At 32.2% G+C, this 18,383-nt stretch overlaps 3 protein-coding genes across 4 annotated transcripts; 2 read left to right on the forward strand and 1 right to left on the reverse strand.

Annotated features, from left to right (window-relative positions):
• Nucleotides 1–1,986: 1,986 nt before the first annotated feature.
• On the forward strand, nucleotides 1,987–8,708 carry LOC137838184 (DNA (cytosine-5)-methyltransferase CMT3). The gene is made up of 21 exons (XM_068647435.2): nucleotides 1,987–2,521; nucleotides 4,114–4,148; nucleotides 4,338–4,443; nucleotides 4,545–4,652; nucleotides 4,753–4,872; nucleotides 4,980–5,079; nucleotides 5,162–5,376; nucleotides 5,471–5,536; nucleotides 5,662–5,922; nucleotides 6,020–6,078; nucleotides 6,284–6,350; nucleotides 6,442–6,771; nucleotides 6,857–6,925; nucleotides 7,034–7,120; nucleotides 7,211–7,298; nucleotides 7,468–7,583; nucleotides 7,678–7,782; nucleotides 7,892–7,935; nucleotides 8,024–8,093; nucleotides 8,173–8,276; nucleotides 8,348–8,708. The coding sequence occupies exons 1-21, from the start codon at nucleotides 2,228–2,230 to the stop codon at nucleotides 8,541–8,543; spliced, it is 2,640 nt and encodes an 879-aa protein (XP_068503536.2). The 5' UTR covers nucleotides 1,987–2,227; the 3' UTR covers nucleotides 8,544–8,708.
• Nucleotides 8,709–9,482: 774 nt separating this feature from the next.
• Nucleotides 9,483–14,008, forward strand: LOC137838185 (uncharacterized). Its single transcript, XM_068647436.2, has 14 exons — nucleotides 9,483–9,713; nucleotides 10,038–10,093; nucleotides 10,178–10,352; nucleotides 10,479–10,580; nucleotides 10,669–10,740; nucleotides 11,084–11,200; nucleotides 11,321–11,398; nucleotides 11,577–11,639; nucleotides 11,713–11,809; nucleotides 11,898–11,976; nucleotides 12,048–12,259; nucleotides 12,723–12,868; nucleotides 13,132–13,254; nucleotides 13,624–14,008. Exons 1-14 carry the CDS (start codon nucleotides 9,627–9,629, stop codon nucleotides 13,780–13,782), a joined length of 1,566 nt encoding a protein of 521 aa, XP_068503537.1. The 5' UTR covers nucleotides 9,483–9,626; the 3' UTR covers nucleotides 13,783–14,008.
• A 471-nt stretch (nucleotides 14,009–14,479) lies between these two features.
• On the reverse strand, nucleotides 14,480–17,504 carry LOC137838186 (cytochrome B5-like protein). 2 transcript variants are annotated; one of them, XM_068647438.2, is made up of 6 exons: nucleotides 17,421–17,504; nucleotides 17,092–17,208; nucleotides 16,942–16,982; nucleotides 15,918–15,995; nucleotides 15,605–15,696; nucleotides 14,480–14,756 (listed from the first exon to the last, which is right to left on the reverse strand). In XM_068647438.2, the coding sequence occupies exons 2-6, from the start codon at nucleotides 17,171–17,173 to the stop codon at nucleotides 14,690–14,692; spliced, it is 360 nt and encodes a 119-aa protein (XP_068503539.1). In that variant the 5' UTR covers nucleotides 17,174–17,208; nucleotides 17,421–17,504; the 3' UTR covers nucleotides 14,480–14,689. The 2 variants fall into 2 exon arrangements, with proteins under 2 accessions (XP_068503539.1, XP_068503538.1); XM_068647437.2 differs by having other exon boundaries at nucleotides 17,350–17,478.
• Nucleotides 17,505–18,383: the final 879 nt, after the last annotated feature.

Raw genomic sequence — 18,383 nt, forward strand, 5'->3', positions numbered from 1 at the left:
TAATGTTATAATTAAATGCATTGTGGTTTTTAGCTGTTTATATAGCTTTTGTGTAAAACATTGTTTTGCATTAATGGGAATTTGAAATAGGTTATCTAAATAACAACTCTATTAAAGTTGAAACTAAAATATCGGGAGATAATAAATTTGAACATTTAAATATGTTTTTCTGTTATTACGAGGAGGTGTGAGATTGAATTTCTTTGTTGAATAGTTTCTAGAAGTATATGAGAATGAATAATGTTATGAATAATATATTATTTATATTTAATTCTTAAAAGTTAAAATACACTCTATAAAAAAAAACATCATGTGTGGAAAGCAATTGCCTTGGGCAAATTCTCCATGCACCTCCATTGATTTTTTTTGCACTTTCATATAATTTTAAAATTTCAAACTTATCCTTTGAAATGTAAATACCAAATTACAAACCGAAAACTGACATCGGGTCTGGGGTTACCTATCGAATTGTACAATCCATTTGTGAATTTGGGAAGGTGATATTGGATAAGCTTTTGAGGATGGTTCAGGAAGAGAGTAATCTGACATTGATGATTCCTTCCATTAGGATAACGGGTTCCCTTCCCATAAACTTATTCGAAAAGGTATGCAAGTTCTTAGTCCTTTAGTTGTTCAACTTGGTAAGAGAGATGTTGATGTAGTCATTGTGTATGAGTTTTTCATTTTTGTGCGTGTATCGGATTGAGCAATCCGTAATACCTCCCATTTGAAATGTAAAAATCGGATTGTACAAACTGAAAGCTAACATCAGATTTAAGTTTGTCTATCGAATTATATAATCCAATTTGCTCAATCTGGTACATACGTAAAAATGAAAAAAATACGAGAAAGTTAAACATGAATGAAAACTTTCCTCAATCACCCTCTTTCACCTTCACCACCACCAACTAAAACGTACCACAACCACCACCAAAACACAATGAAGAACAAGTCTTCCACAAAATCAACAACAACTCACCCAAAAAGACAAAAAAACCTAACATATATTGACAATTGACAAGAGTATGTTTAGAATTTTAAAATTATATGAAAGTACATGAAGAAGCAACGGAGGTGCAAGGAGAGTTTGCCTTGCCTTGCATTCAAGGCAAATTATTCTTGCACCATATCAATTTGAACCCGAACACAAAAATACCCCATATAAAATGACGAAAACAACCTTAAATGAAAAAGGGCACGGATAAAAAAAATACTTCCACAATCCTTTTTTGGAATACATCTCTAGATTTGAATTTTTGGAACATACTTTTGAATTCTGATTTTTTTTCAAAATGCATTTTCAGATTTTGTCTTGAATTTTCTCTTACAAAATGTATTTTTACATCCTGAATTTACTTTTTTGAGATGAGACTTTGATTTTCGAATTATAGTTTTTGAAGTTTTTGAATTCCAAACTTTCAAATCTAAAAATAGAGTAATTTTAGAAAATTTGGAAGACAATAGACTCTAGATTCAAATTGGTAAGGTGAAAGAAGAATTTGCATTCACTTAAGACTGTTTCTTCCTGCACCTCCATATCTTCTTCTGCCACCTTCATACACAACATAAAAATACATTTTTTTCCTTATTGTGTCATCCCCATATAGTAGTTTTCGGATTATGTAATTCAGAAACTTATTTGAAAAAAGAATTCCAGATTACATAATCCGGAAGTCAAATAAGACTTCCGGATTATGTAATCTGGAGAATAATCATGCATCTGAAAAATGGCTTCCGAATTATGTAATCCGGTAACTAATTACAAATTTAAAAAATGACTTCCGGATTACGTAATATGGAATATTATAAAGAGGCATTTTTGGAATTTTAGAAACTTATGGAGGTGAAAGAAGAAGGTGTGGAGGTGCAGGAAGAAACAGTCTCCACTTAAACATAAAAAATAACTTAAGCCGAACAGCCCAATAGACAAAGCCCAATTGGAAAAGCCCAATTAGAAAGAACTCCGTAGTTCCCATTCCCAATAGCACCCATTATCATTAAGGAAACAAAGTTACGTTCAGAAACGGCGCAGAGCCAAAACGTGTTTCATCACACCCTTCCACTTTCATTTTCCCGCTCAATTTTTTGCTTTTCAAATATTTCACCTCCAATTCTACGCGTATAAATACTTCCCTTTTTACGTCTTCTTTTCACTCGTCTTCTTCAAATCAATCCCTAATTAACAAACACCGATCCCTTTCCGTCACATTCCACCACCGTTTCCGCCATGTCCGCCAAGCGCAAAGCAAAGTCTTCATCCTCTCCTTCCACCACCGCCCCCTCCCTCAAGCGCCACACCCGTTCCTCCACCACTCCCGCTGCTGCTCCCACTCCTGTCAAATCCGAGCGCAAGAATGTCCCTGTCCCTGTCCCTTCCTCTGCCATCAAGGAAGAGGCGTCAACCTTCATGGACGTCACACCGTCAACACCTGACTCTCAAGCATCCAACACGAGATTCATCGGAGAGCCGATTCCTGAGGAGGACGCGCGGCGGCGCTGGCCCAAACGATACCAGGAAAAGGTAATTCTATTATTCTGTTAACTGAAGAACAGAATTTTGGTTGTTAGTGCGTCAAGTTTTGAGTTTGTTGAATTGTGGTTCAATTGGCCAATGTGAAATTGTTTTATTAATTGTTGTGAACATGAGATATAAGGGAGATAAGTGATAATTGTTGTGAACATGAGAATAGTCTTAATTGTTTCATTTAAGCAAGATCAGTGATAAATGTTGGTGCTTAATGCAACTTCATTGTTTTTTAAAATGAGTTTTTAAACAAAATCACTGTTGTCTATGTTATTTCTTAGTTGTGTAATTTTAGGTTTTCTGGGTCCTTTTTAAACATGTTTAGAGTTTTATTTGTACCAGGTTCATTTAGGTTTAAGATGATCTTTCACCACACTCTCTATCCCTTTCATACATATCTCTTTGTGGTTGGCGTTTATTTATTTTAATTTGTAAATTATTCAATTAATAAAGCAGTTTTAAAAATTGTTTTTTTTTTTATGTTATCATTGTAGATTATGTTATCAGTTTTATTATAATTCATTTATGTTTTGGTAATTATTGTTCATTGTAATTAAAATTTTATCAAAAGTTTAAATTATATTTATTATTATAATAACACATGTACACATGCATATTAATAGAGGCAATACTCATATAAATTTTTTTACAAAATTATTACTGTTTTACCTTTTAAATTTCATAATAATTTTTTTAACTCTTTTAACTACTTTATTCTCTAGTTTCTTTAATTATTTTTAAAATTCAATTAGTTACTTGATTAAAACAATATTCCAAATGAAATTATAAAAATTAGTAATAATCATTTATTTTATAATTATATTTTACAAACACAATGTTATAATTTTAATATTTCAAAAAAATTATTTATGGGAAAACAAGTGAATATATTTGTAGACACATATATTTCTACTAATAATTAATAATGATTGCTTACTAAAATATTAGCATTATTTTTAATTATTTAGAGTAAATGTCAAACTTATTCAGATTTTATGTATTTTTTTTATAAATTAACATCGTGTAATGTATTGTGTTTGTGCTAATTTATATTTATTATATTTTTATTAGGAAAAACATAAGCATGGTTGACTCTATGTGTTTATATATTTTTTATATTCTTACAATTTTTTTATAAGTATATATATATATTATTTTTAAGGGATTTTATTTATTATTGAAAATAAAATAATTAAATATATTATTTATTATCTGTTGTATTGAAGTTATGTTGCAATAGAGGCTCTTTACACTTTTAGTTAGTTTTTTCTTCTCTTATTATTTTCATATTGATCTGCTTATGAACTTGGTATTGTAATTTAAAAATAATGTTAAGGATAAAAGAAAATAGCAATAATTTGTGTACATTGTTGATTATGTTATCATTATGTTGGAATATAGACCTAGATATAACATTCATTATTGTGTGCCGCTAATTAATTTCAGGAGCATTATAGTGATTTTAAAGACAAACGACTTGTATGATCTTTTTGTAGTTATAAGAAATTTGTAGTATATCTAGTGAGTTATTTATTACAGCATACACAACTTCCTACTTATAGTTTTTATTTTTTGGTTTGTTCTTTTAGGAAAAGAAGCCATCGACGGGGTCTAAATCAAACAGGTATGTTGAATGTTTGGACTTTGGTTATTGTCCATATTTTTTATAATTTATAGTTTCTCTTTTAGTTGGAACACTTAGTTTTGTTCAAAATCTAGTGATTTTTTTTTATTGCTTTCCTTTATTTGGATCATTGAACAGTTTTGTTCAAATTCTAATGAAGTTGTTTTTTTTTTTACCTTGTATGTGTAGAAACCAAGATGAAGATGAGGAAATTCATCAAGCTCGACATCACTACCTTGAGGCAGAGGTTGATGGATGTACTATTTACAAACTTTTCGATGATGCCCATGTTAAAGTGAGTTTGGACCAGTTGTAAATTCTGAGTTTTTTTTTTCTTTAAATACATTCTTTGTGTAGTTTTGAAAATGTGTTGTATACTTTCTTATTTTATATTAGGCAGATGAAGGAGAAGACAATTACATTTGTAAAATTGTTGAACTATTTGAGAGCATTGATGGGTCACTGTATTTTACCGCACAATGGTACTATAGGGCCAAAGACACTGTGAGTTGTAGTTTGTTCTTGTTTTATGATTTTATTTGATGTGATGTTTGTTGGCAATTATTAGCTGATGATAGTCTTTTATTATCTGTTTACTTTTCAGGTAATTAAAAAGCTTGCATATCTTATTGAACCCAAACGAGTTTTCTTTTCTGAAGTTCAAGACGACAATCCATTGGATTGTCTAGTTGCAAAGCTTAACATTGCAAGATTACCATTAAATGTAAATGTGCTGCTGGATTATACATTTTGCATACCTTCTTATTTTTTTTATTGTAATATTAATAATATTTATTTGTTGACTTTTTTAACAATCTACTTCAATTACAGATGGATTTAAATGTAAAGAAGGAAACTATTCCACCTTGTGATTACTATTGTGATACACAGTATCTTCTGCCATACTCCACCTTTGTTAGCTTACCATCAGGTTTCATTTTATCTATTTACATCTTTAATCCTAGTAATTTTTTTAATGACATCTCACTTTTGATATAAACCCTTTCTCTCAGAAAATGGTGAAACTGGTAGTGAGACTTGTTCTACAATATCTTGTGATACTAATGGAGTTGAAAAGTGTGAGGTAGATTCCCAACCTAAGGATGCCTACCTTCCTGATGAGAATAAAGACCTGGAGATGACATTACTAGATTTATATTGTGGTTGTGGAGCAATGTCAACTGGTTTGTGCCTTGGTGGCAATTTGTCTGGCGTGAATCTTGTTACTGTGAGTTTTTTTGCTTGTTTTTATTAAAATAATTTTTTGAATTTGTTTTATTTTAGCTGTATCTTTGTTGATACTGTTTCTTTTTTCCCAATAGAGATGGGCTGTGGACTTGAACAAACATGCTTGTGAATGTCTTAAATTAAATCATCCTGAAACTGAGGTAATTTTAATTTTCTTTGTTCTTACTATACTAATCCTCACATGAGCAGGTGATTTTCAAATTGTATGTTTTAGTGGGTTCCTTATTATTTTGAACTGATTATCTTGACTGTGTACTCTAATCAGGTTAGAAATGAATCAGCAGAAAGTTTTCTTTCATTACTGAAGGAGTGGCAGAAATTATGCAGTTACTTTGCTCTAGTTGAAAACAAGGTGTCACATGAGAAATATGTGGATCTTTTTAGTGAGGTGGATGAAGATGATGCTGAAGAGGTTAAGGAAGATGGAACTGATGATGAAGATGATGAAATATTTGAAGTTTCTAAAATTCTTGCTGTCTGTTATGGTGATCCAAATAAAAAAAAGGAGCAAGGGTTATACTTTAAGGTAGTCCTTTTGCCACTAGTTTTTGTTCTTCTCAGGTTGTTATTGTAACTTCTTCTATCTGTCAGCTAAACTTGGTTACATTGGTTTTGCTTTTTAGGTTCAGTGGAAGGGTTATGGACCTGAGGAGGATTCTTGGGAACCAATTGAAGGCCTAAGGTATGTTGAAGTATTTTACAAACTTGTTTTTGCTAATTTTTTCCATTAGCATTTAATAAATGCTATCTCTTTTAAATTATTGTGTTATTTTTTGATCAATGATAGTAAGTTATAATTCCTACTAATGTTTTTGTTGCTATGCTAGATTCATTATATTCCTGTATGGAATAATTATTTGCTGATTTAAATATTATATCTTCAACAGTAATTGCAAGGACAAGATTAAGGAATTTGTCACTCAAGGCATCAATTCAAAGATATTGCCTTTGCCAGTAAGTTCCAATTGAGTTTGTGTATTATTTCTCTAAGAAATGCATTTAAAAATTCAGTGTGATTATTATGTTTGTTGCTGTTGTTGCATAGGGAGGTGTTGACGTGATATGTGGTGGACCTCCTTGTCAAGGTATCAGTGGTTTCAACCGGTTCAGAAACAGAGAGAATCCTTTGGATGATGAGAAGAACAAACAGCTGGTTGTTTTTATGGATATTGTTCAATACCTTAAGCCCAGATTTACATTAATGGAAAATGTGGTTGATATCGTAAAATTTGCGGAAGGCTTTCTTGGGAGATATGCCCTGGGTCGTCTCCTTCAAATGAATTATCAAGCGCGTCTGGGAATTATGGCTGCAGGTGCTTATGGGCTTCCTCAGTTCCGTTTGCGCATGTTCTTATGGGGGGCTGCACCTTCTCAGGTGATTAATAGTTAACTATGTTTTATTCAATTTTACCTGTCGGTGCATGACTTGTGTTAAAGTCATATTTTCTTATGCGATGCAGAAATTGCCTCAATTTCCACTTCCAACTCACGATGTTATTGTGAGGGGTGTTATTCCCTTGGAGTTTGAGGTACGTAATTGATCAATTACTCTAGCTTTAAGAGTATATTATGGTTGAAGACTACTATTTGAACTTGCATGCTCATTCACTAAATTTGTTATACTATCTTGCTTGCAGACAAATACAGTAGCTTACGATGAAGGACATCAGGTTCAACTACAGAAAAAACTTTTATTAAAAGATGCCATTTCTGACCTTCCTCCGGTATACTTTAAAGTTATTGTTGCAATTTTTCCCAAACCTTATATATCCGTATTGTGTTAGTTTATTGTAGTAAATTTTATCTATGTTCAGGTTCAGAACAGTGAACGTCGGGATGAAATGGAATATTGCAAACCTGCTGAAACAGAGTTCCAACAATTCATTAGATCATCCAAAAGTGGTAATACATTATTATGCATCTAATCTATAATGTATGACACACCAATTAAAGTCTGCATAGAGACTTTTCTATGTATCTTTTCAATTTCTTTGTATTGCTTCTCAGGCTGCTTCCTTTGTAACTAAAGTTGTTAACATACGTGTAGTGTTGATTATGATATATTATGCAGAAATGTTAGGGATCCAAAGTAGAACAAAATCATCGAAGGCTTTGCTTTATGATCATCGTCCCCTGGAATTGAATGCGGATGATTACCAGCGTGTGTGTAGGATTCCCCAAAAAAAGGTTTTATTCATAGTCATTTGTAATTTATCTGTTATTATTTATATAATCTTAATTTTAAGTTCAGTTTTCTAATAGACATTTTTATTGTTATCAGGGTGGGTGTTTCAGAGATTTACCAGGTGTTCGCGTAGGAAATGATAACAAGGTTGAGTGGGATCCTGACATGGAACGTGTTTATTTGGATTCCGGAAAACCATTGGTAACATGACTCTCAAGAGTCCATTCTTATAATTAAATGTATATAAACTGGTGTTTTATTTATCAAATCAAATGCCTGATTGATTTTTTTTATCTATGTTGCTTCACAGGTTCCTGATTATGCCATGTCTTTTGTGAATGGAACTTCATCAAAGTAAGTTTATTATTAATTTGAATTTTAACGAGGAGAAAGCTTCTTATTTTTGTAGATTATGTTTTGAATCATTAATTGATTTTTTCAGACCTTTTGCTCGGTTATGGTGGGATGAAACTGTTCCAACTGTTGTGACAAGAGCAGAACCTCACAATCAGGTATGTTATCATCTATTTGCAATCTAGAATGGTTGTTTTACATATTCTGTTGTTGAGTATAGTATGATGTTGTCTTTAGGCAATTTTACACCCCGAACAAGATAGAGTGTTGACTATTCGTGAAAATGCACGACTCCAAGGCTTTCCAGATTTTTACAAGTTGTCTGGACCAGTCAAAGAGAGGTAATGCATTATTTGTTTAATGTGTGTGTGTTTTTGGAGGAGGTTTGAATAATTTGATATTTTGGTTATAGGTACATTCAAGTTGGGAATGCAGTGGCAGTTCCAGTTGCTCGTGCTCTAGGATACACACTAGGACTTGCATTTCAAGGTTCTACTTCTTCAACTGATGGGCCATTATATAAATTACCTGATAAATTTCCCATGATTAGGGAACGAGTTTCTTCTGTATCTTCTGAAGATGATGAACAAGCTCCATCACTAGCCTAGGGAACTACTTTATTTTGTATCTTCTGAGGCATAGGAAACATTGTTGTAGTGTGCCGGAAAAATTGTTGTAGTGTGCCGGAAAAATTGTTGTAGTGATGTTACTGTTGAAAAATTCTCCATTACTATTTTTTGGAGATATTTGAGTAATGAAGAAATATTTGTTAATTTAGTTGTAAAAAAGTTAGTTTTGCCCATCACCTTCAGATTTTGTGTGCAGTGATAATTTTAATTTATATTTTCTTGCATTTTATTTAAGTTTAAAGTGCTTAATATAGTATAAACGTAATATCATTCTTACATTAAAATTATATAATTTGTTTAATGTATGCAATCTTGAAGTTGTTACTTTAATATAAGTCCCAAATTTTTTATATTAATACAATGATGATGGGACTTAAAACAGAAAAGTACAATAGTATGAATGCATGCAATCTAATTAATAAACAAAGGGGCATGTGAATAGTTTAGCCTGGAAAAGAAAAGAAATTGACAAAAATGTTATGTTTGAATGACTATATATAGAATAAATATAATTTTATACTATAACACTTTTACATTTAAATTATATAATTTATTTACAATAAATAAAATATTTTAATTAAACATAGTTTTGAAATTTCTATTTCAAGGAATAGAAAACATTTATCTGCTCTCAATTTTAAATCAGTAATCCAGTAATGTACCTGCATGCATGCAGGCATGCAAAGCATATGATAAAAGAAGGGACATAAAAAGCATGTGAATTAGTGAATAGTTTGGTGAAGAAAAGGAAAAGAATTTGAAAAAGGTCCGATTCAAAAGAAAAGAAAAAGGATTTGAGAAACATCTAATACCTGAGGCTATTATTATGGTAACTTCTCTCCTTTCTATGAGATAGGGCCTTAAAATAGAAGAAAGAGAGAGAGAGAAAGAAAATAGTGGTGTTGTGTTTAATTTTATTGTGTGGTGCAAATGATGATGCAGAGATAGAAATAGGCTTGGCTCATTCCATTAAATAAAACATCTCGGCCTGTGTTCTGTGTTGTAGGAATCGGAGAGTTCTCAAGGAACAAAAATTCAGAAAACACAAAAAAATTCACAATAATGGTTTCCTTAGACTCTCTCGATTTCTTCCTCTTCCGTGTCAGCACAGACTTCTCATCTCCTCTGGCCATTTTTGTTCAGGCGCAGGTTCTCATTTGCTTCATCTTATGTTGTATCGCATTCCATTTACATGCTTCAATCTTGTTTGTTCTAGAAAGATCATGAAATGAAAATTGAAACTCATTTAGTCCATTAATTCTCATAATTTCTACAATCAACATAACAGTAAGAAGCCTACATATGAGGATTATGCTGTAATTCGTGCAACATTATAGATATTGTGTTTTGATTGTATAGTCATTAACTATTTACATCTTTTTCCTTCAAATTGTATTCCACCTGTTGTTTCTTAAGAAAAAATAGACCATGCTACTTTGTCACACAAACCTGATTTGAGGTTTCATTATGTAGGGATGTTTAATTTGCTTACTCCTTGCTTTAGGGTGGGCTCTTGCTTCATTTGTCAGGTACTCATATGTAAAACAGAGTTAGGAAACTCAATTATCATTCTGTACAAAAGAAATTTAGAGTACATGATTTTTGTCTTGCAGGAACCGAGAAATAAATAGAATAAAGAAAAATATGCGGAATGGCAATCACTTTGCATTCCTCTGTCATGATATTAATGAACTTGAACATTCCAATCAGACTGATCTTCCTAGAGTAACAGTAATTATGCCCCTAAAAGGATTTGGAGAACACAATCTCCATAACTGGAAAACTCAGGTATAGAACACATACCACTGCAACATCTTGACCCAATGAAGTATTTTCCATGATGATCTCTTTCCCTGTTCAAGCTTCTCATTTTAAAAGGATTTGTTTTGTTATCATGATTATGTTATTTTACAGTTAACATCTCTTTACGGTGGCCCTCTAGAATTTCTTTTGGTGGTTGAAAGTCTAGAGGATCCTGCATACCGTGCAGTATCACAACTAATAGCAGATTTAGAGGTACACGTTGAACTCATTTTAAGACTTGATTCTATTGTTTTGGCGCCTTGCTATTTTCTGCATCTTACTCACTGCTTAATTCATGCAGGGTTCTGTCGATGCTAGGGTTATAGTAGCTGGTTTGTCAACAACTTGTAGTCAAAAAATTCACAATCAGTTGGTATGGGTTTTTCTTATACTTTGTTGTCCCAGTATTTTTCAAATGTAAAGTAGACCATGGTATATTTGAAACTTCTTTCCATCCTTCAATTTTACTGTTAGTTATATGATCATGCTGATGGATCTTTAGCTGTTAGTTGTCTAGTTGTTGAAAGACCATATTATCTATATAACCCTTGCATGGCAAATACATCTAAGGACATATATATATATATTTTATAAAAACTTTCATGTTAGACATCAAGAACCTACATTTACTTACTACTGATATGGAATGTCAGAGAAAATTCATTCTTGTTAATTTGTTAGTTTGCCCTTGCTTAATGTATTTTACACCTGGGCAGGTTGGAGTAGAGGCAATGCACAAAGACAGCAAGTATGTGTTGTTTTTAGATGATGATGTTAGGCTACATCCTGGATCAATTGGAGCACTCGTTAGTGAAATGCAAAAGAACCCTGAGGTACAACTTAAAATAATTTTCTTCTAGTGATTCTTTTGTTACACATTTCATTGAAATAGTTACAGTTACACTTGCCTATAACTATTTGGTTACACTCTTTCAACTTTTGATGCTTAACAGATATTTATTCAAACTGGATACCCTCTTGATTTGCCATCTGGAAGTCTAGGGAGTTACTGCATCTATGAATACCATATGGTACAGAGCTAACTTTAGATTTATAATCCTAATATCTACAGCAATATCTCATCGGTTTGTTAGGAGTTAGCTGTTACGATTGTAAATTTGAAACTTTTTATGATGTTAGCAACGGGTTGAAACATAAATATTATATTTTACTTACTCAACTCGTTCCCATTTTTATTTTGTTCTACAGCCTTGTTCAATGGGCTTTGCCACTGGTGGACAAACATTCTTTTTGTGGGGAGGGTGCATGATGGCAAGTAGCTTCTACCTTTATTTTCATCTATGCATAGAAATACTTTCATTCTTACTGTTGAGCTTTTCTCCAGATGCATTCTGAAGACTTTAGGAAAGACAACTGTGGTGTAGTCTCAGGACTTAGAGATGGTGGATATTCTGATGATATGACTCTAGCAGCAATAGCCGGTATATCTTTGAAATTCACAATGTGATAATCAAATTTTTCTTGGTCACTCAAATTACATGTTTGTTGTCATGATTTTGTCCACTTCAGGGGCTCACAAGAAGCTCATCAGTTCTCCACCGGTTGCAGTCTTTCCTCACCCCCTTGCAACTGATCTTAATTTTGGAAGGTTTGTGATTATTTCTCACAAAAAATTAAAGTTTCAGCTCATATCTCCATTAATTATTCAAACTTGTGCAGGTACTGGAATTATTTGAGGAAACAAACATTTGTTTTGGAGTCATACGTAACCAAAGTCAACCAAATAATGAACCGTGCATTGTTTGCTGTTCACTTTTATTTGTCATGGGGATTTGTAGCACCATACTGCATGGCAGTGATTCATGTTGCAGCAGCAGTAAGATTTAACACTAGGGGAAATTCACTTGAAGAGATAAACTACTCTTCTGTTGGTGAGAACACTACTTTTCCTTTGTTGTTAGTATTGTTTCACCTGCAGAAAAAGGTCAGGATGGTGAAACAGAATGAGGGATACTTTTTCATAGATCTGAAGTGATAGGAAACTCTTGTGATTGGACTCAATATTTAGTACAAAAATAGCATGCTCTTGCACAAATATTATAACCACTTGCATAGTATATAGGTGCTTCATTTAAGTTATTGTTTATGCCGTCATTTTCTTATCTTCTCTGTCTCGTGGGGTTCTAGATCAAGAGAAAGAAAGAAATCAGGTATGAAATGAATTAGGAATAGTCTACTATGTGGATTATTATGTTTTAATAACACAACAATAACATATTATATGCTCTCATGTCATGATTCATGAAAAGTGGACAATGTCGATGAAGGGGAGAAGAAAAATGAAAGGAATTCTTTTTTCGATGAACTTAAGCTTTAAGGTTTGTCTTTCCTCAGGATTAACAATGGTGTGCCTCCTACTCATATGCACTCTTATTGCACTTTTCTCAATGTGGAACTTGACAAGGATAGAAGTTCTACTTTGCAACATATTGTCGCCAGAGTCAACTCCTCTTTCTTTGGCTTCTTATAATTGGTGTAAAGTAAGTACTTCTTCAAGTTCTCAAACAAAAGAAAAAAAAAATGTTTCACCAAGCTTGTTTTATAAGTTGATGGATTAATGATGTCCTCTTAGACATCTTACTCATTTCAACATGGCATTGCAATGAAATAAAGGGATGCATGAACTTATTGTGAAAAAAACTATAATAAGTGAATACTAAACTAATATGATGTCAAGGAATGTGAAATAATAGTTGGGAAGAGGTAAGATTTGATTAACATATTTATCTTTTCTCTTGAGCAGGTATTCATTGCAATGCTGGTAGATAATTTTCTATACCCTCTATCTGCAATTCGTTCTCATTTTACCCAAGCTATCAATTGGTCTGGCATTATATACTATTTGAAAGATGGAAAAATCCACAAGGTAAATTGGTTAAGGTTTTATTCTACTTTTGCTTGACTTTACAACTTGACACAAAAAGTTGTAATTATTACTCTGACCTTTCCATTCCAAATGCTACTATACTCTATAATGCGCAAATAGTAAACAAGAAAACCATTCATAACATACTCTCTAACACATTATTTGTTAACTTTTATTATAAACTATTAAATCATAAATGAAACTAATTAAATGAGAAGTGAAACTTGTGAATTTGAATAAATTTCAAATGATAATAGAAGATTGTATTGTTAATATTTTTATGGTAGAAACTAGGAAGGGAAGGTTGGAACTATGCATTCCTTTTTGTCAACCAAATTATTTATTTTTTGGTTCATTCATATTCTTCAGATAGAGAGATTACCAAAAAGACAAGACGTGGCACCAGTTTTCACAGACTTGGGAGGAAAACATTTGTATGGAAGGAAAGGGTTTCCTACAAAAGGCTCATTCCTCACTTCTTTGTCCAAATGTTTGTTCCAATGGCGTCAACCAAAGAGATCTGAGTAATCAAAAACTTCATTTAGCATACAAAGTTTCTCTGTATTTTGTCTTGTGTAGGCAAATTTTGAGGCACAATGGCTCCTACTTTTGAAGCATGGGTTTTGGTATATCAACAAATATTATTGTGTAGTGAATTCATATTTGATTGATTGATTCTTTTTTAGACAAAACCCTTGTTCCATACATATGTGCTTTTAACGACATAATTCAATTCTATGTAATTTTCAGCTCAGCTCATTTGTAACTGTAAAAATTCTCTCTGTCAATTTATAAACAACCAAAAATTGCTAATCAGATACAATTTGACATTTACATTTGATTCTTTAATTTCATTTCTCCATCACACTGCAATACGTTATTTTGTAACTTTTCCCTTAAACAATGTCCTGCTTTAATATTTAGGCGGATCCAAATCATGGGTTGGACATTCTTAAAATTCAAGAATGTACTGATTTTTATTTTTCAGCACTGTCACATTTTGTATATCAAATAATATTTTGGCTGCTGAAATTAAATACTAAACCATAAATGCAGATTTTCTAAAATCTGAAATAAAACAAGAAAACCAAAATCATCGATAATAAAGGCAATGGATTTTTAATTTAGCTTCATATTTTTCTATAATATGAAATTTGTTTATATAAATAAACTATAAATAAAGTAAATAATGGAAAAGGAAATTACTAAAGATAAGAGACTAAGATGAAATAATGATGAGGTGAAGGGGAAGCCTCATTTCAATGCTCAATTATATCAAAATCATGCATTCCAACAACAACACTTGAATTACTGTCTAATGAAGATAAATGATCAGACAAGGAGTGAAACTTTGGGGAGATAACAGGGAGTAAAATGTTAAAATTCTCAAATCATACATCTCTTGAACATTAAAATTCTGGAACTACTGCCTAAGCTATTGCTCCAAATCTCCAATGTAGAAATCTTCAATCATGTCAAAGACTCGAGTTGCATGCTGTGGTCTGCAAAGCAAGTGTAAAAAAAGTAACAGATGAGGAGAGATTTTTGGACTTTCCCACAAACAAATTTGGAAAAGCAATTACAAATGGAGACATGATCAAGCAGATGATTGGGATTTGTTAAAACGCAGATTCTCAATTCTCACTGTTGACTAGTTCTAAAACTGAAATATGATCAAGTCACATTGCATCTGTATTAGGAAAAATAAGCTAAATTGTTTGATAGGGAACACAACTGGTAGCAGCAACCTGATCACAAAATGTCAGAAGCCTTTTATGATCAACAACTGGTATAGCATGGCAAATATAAAATCATGTGAATTATTTTTTTTCGATGACGAGGAATGGGTTGATGTTGAATTTTATATATAATATGAAGAAGGAACTATGATGTTGTTATGTTTGTAGCTGTAATCATATTCACATAACATGGTTTATTAATTTATTAACAAAGTGGAAACCAGTATCTCTTGTATTGACCAGATAAGCTTCAACAGAGTCTATGAAGATTATTGGTATAACAGGACAAGGTTTAGGGTTTAAGCACGAAACGCTATATTGTATTCAATATTGAAATACACATTATTAGATCTTACACAATTCATGCGATTTCACCTAAGAATTGGCTTAAGCTTTTATGACAATCAGTTCATGACATACATAACATGAATCTAACTCTGCATGTGCTTACAACATGATTAATCCAGGTACATACCAAGAGGGAAGGAAGAAATGTTTTATAGGCAAATTTGGGAAAAAAGAAATGTAAAGTAAGCAAACAAATAATAAATATAGATAAATTAATATCTTCATTACAGATAAGTAATGCATGAAAAGGAATTAATGCATACCCAAAAAATCCTTCAGTTGAATCATCTCCAGCATGTGCTAGAATGGCATCACCACCTGGATGTTCTTCCACATAAGAGGTAACATCATATACCTACAGTGTGAAGAAAATCCAAGAAATGTAAACTATGAATGTCAGTGGTAAAAATGGCAAATCATAACATTACCTGCTAATTTAGTTTAAAGCATTATGATTGAGGTTATAGGTTCAAACTTCAAACCTCATTAACACTATTGTACCAAAAACAAATAATGTAGAATATATAAGATTGAATTGAGAACATAAGATTTGATATGGAAATAACAAGCTCATACCTTTTTCTTGATGATTATCCAACAATCTGTTCTCTTGTTATGCAATGAAACTTCCATTTTACTGTAGGATTTTGATGCCTACAAGCAGAATACAGAATACAATGCATGATACCAATTAGATAAAAAACAATCACGCAACTAAACACACAATTTTATGTTTGAATCAACCCTTCCAAAATTTTGTTTACCAGTTATTATGAGCTCCAACAATAGCTAGCTACATTTACTTCCAGTCCAATCAAATAAGTTCACCATGACCAATGTTTGACATGCAGCTCAAAGCAAGCAATTTTCTCTCACCAAACTAGCTACATGCTCCTATAATATGATAAAAAAGATGTAAAATGAAACCTATCTTTCTTTAGGGAAAGTCTAAGCTGAATAGATGGTGACTCAATAAGAAAGGCTCTGAAAAACAGCATCCCTAATGTGAATTCCCCTTTTATTGGCCTCTCTGAATCTCAAAATTTCAACTCTGAAGCAAAAACTGGGAAAATTCAATTCTTAAGCACTATGATGAAAGGCCTCCCAAAGTCATGTCTTTGCTTTTTAGATTGTACTCAACTCAAATAAGAAAGACGTCTTCCACAAAAAAGATAAAATCATATCATTAAGGAGGAATCAACACCATTCTCATTGAAACTCTTTTCCACACTCTTATTATAGGGTGAAATCCCTTGTAGGACCCACAACAAGCCAGACCACATTTCTATTGGTCGAAAATATAAATTTAACTTTTAACAAATATTTTGCGAGCATTCTTAGTCATCATCAACACAAATCTTCTTTCTTTTAGAGTATGATATGAGCATTGAGCAAAACACCCAAATGACACCAAATCTTAAGAAACCCACCTCACCAAGTGCTTGAGTAACCGAAACCAAGACATTACAATACTTATTTATCTTAATTTCAATTAGATCCGAAATGTTAAAGCTCATTAATTATCCTATTCTATCACCTATGGAAATAACAGCAGAATCCACAACAAAATGCTAGAAAAAGCACCGAGCAAGTAAAATACCTTATCATTGTTTGAACTTGCTTGAGCTTTTGCCTTATGCCCTGAGACAGATGCAAGGAATTAACGTAAGAACACACAATAAGCACAAGCATACACAAATTTCAAAAACACATAATGTGAGATAGATGGCAACATAATAACGAACAGAACCAGATTTTCGGTGTCGAGGGTTGAAAAGAAGAACAACGAGGAAGAGGCCCAGAAGCAATGCAAGTGCAACCAGCAATACCATAATTTAAAGTCGGAAACTTTGACTCTTCATCCAATCTGAAATGGCGAAAACAAGAAAAGGGCATGCGTTTAATGCAAACATATTGAGCACACTTCGTGTTCATAAATAGTAATTACAAGCACTTTCAGAAGAGAGAGAGAAAAAAAAAACAGAATCATGGCACAATCTGAACTCACCAATGAGAAGTTGAAAGCATTGAATAGGAACAAAAAGAAGAACGTGTGAAAAAATGTTAGTCAGCACTCACCAATGAGGAAGAAGCTGCGAGTGAAGACAGTAAAATAACACAGTCTCACAAAAAGGGTAAGAGAGAGAAATGCAAATGCTACCTGCACCCAACACTTTTGAACTTGCACCCAACATAATTTTAAAAATTCCGAAAATACTCTTTATTCTGGAAATAAAAATCCAGAATTGAAAATAATGCATTTCGGGAAAAAAAATCTGGAAGAAGTTTTTGTATTTTGGATATAAAAATCCGGAAAAAAAATCAAATTTTCATTTCGGATAAAAAAATCTGGAACTGAAAATAATACATTCCGGAAAAAATTATTCTGAAGAGATTATTGTGTTCCGGAAAAATGGGTCCAGAATGTAATTTTATATGTATCCCATTTTCTTAAGGGTATTTTCGGTATTTCTCCTGTGATTGGGTGCAATGATATGGTGCAGGAAGCAATTGCCAGAGAGAAATAACAATGTTGGGCCTTATAAAGGGTCTCAACTAGACTGCTACTTCCTACTTCCTACACCCCCATATCTTTTTGTGCCATCCCCTATGAAAGTACATTTTTATCCTTTTTCGTTATTCTTGTACATAATTCAGAAGATGATTTTGCATCTGAGAGTGTTATTTAGATTTATAAAATTCGGAAGTTTTTTTGATTTTGAGATAAGTTTATGGATTATGTAATCTAAAATCATTTATCTAATTCATTTAAATAAAAATAAAAATTAAATTGGTTTAAAATTTATATGTAAAAATTATTTTTTATTAATTTAAAAAAATTTATACGAGTTGACCCAGAGATCAACCCTTATATGGGGCAAACCAATAAAATTAACATGCACTTTTTTTTATACAGGACAAACCAACTCGATCTATATTTTGCTAGTTAAATATAAGACAAATGAGTTCACATGGTCTTTCCAAAAAAAAGTCACTTTTGATATAAGGAATTTTTAAAGTTTAGTTTCGTCTCAAAGTTCT

Source organism: Phaseolus vulgaris, chromosome 4 (assembly GCF_051622355.1).
Source record: "Phaseolus vulgaris cultivar YP4 chromosome 4, ASM5162235v1, whole genome shotgun sequence".
Classification (NCBI taxonomy): domain Eukaryota; kingdom Viridiplantae; phylum Streptophyta; class Magnoliopsida; order Fabales; family Fabaceae; genus Phaseolus; species Phaseolus vulgaris.

What these genes read in the sequence shown, in the direction of transcription:
- LOC137838186 (XM_068647438.2), bottom strand. Translation starts at nt 17,173, where the DNA reads ATGGTATTGCTGGTTGCACTTGCATTGCTTCTGGGCCTCTTCCTCGTT. An exon ending in CCCTCGACACCGAAAATCTG is followed by an intron (nt 16,983 to 17,091) that starts GTTCTGTTCGTT and finishes CATCTGTCTCAG; the next exon opens with GGCATAAGGCAAAAGCTCAA. An exon ending in CAAGTTCAAACAATGATAAG is followed by an intron (nt 15,996 to 16,941) that starts GTATTTTACTTG and finishes TTCTGCTTGTAG; the next exon opens with GCATCAAAATCCTACAGTAA.
- LOC137838184 (XM_068647435.2), top strand. Translation starts at nt 2,228, where the DNA reads ATGTCCGCCAAGCGCAAAGCAAAGTCTTCATCCTCTCCTTCCACCACC. An exon ending in CTGGCGTGAATCTTGTTACT is followed by an intron (nt 5,377 to 5,470) that starts GTGAGTTTTTTT and finishes TTTTCCCAATAG; the next exon opens with AGATGGGCTGTGGACTTGAA. An exon ending in GAGCAGAACCTCACAATCAG is followed by an intron (nt 8,094 to 8,172) that starts GTATGTTATCAT and finishes TGTTGTCTTTAG; the next exon opens with GCAATTTTACACCCCGAACA.
- LOC137838185 (XM_068647436.2), top strand. Translation starts at nt 9,627, where the DNA reads ATGGTTTCCTTAGACTCTCTCGATTTCTTCCTCTTCCGTGTCAGCACA. An exon ending in GCATCTATGAATACCATATG is followed by an intron (nt 11,399 to 11,576) that starts GTACAGAGCTAA and finishes TTTGTTCTACAG; the next exon opens with CCTTGTTCAATGGGCTTTGC. An exon ending in AAGATGGAAAAATCCACAAG is followed by an intron (nt 13,255 to 13,623) that starts GTAAATTGGTTA and finishes CATATTCTTCAG; the next exon opens with ATAGAGAGATTACCAAAAAG.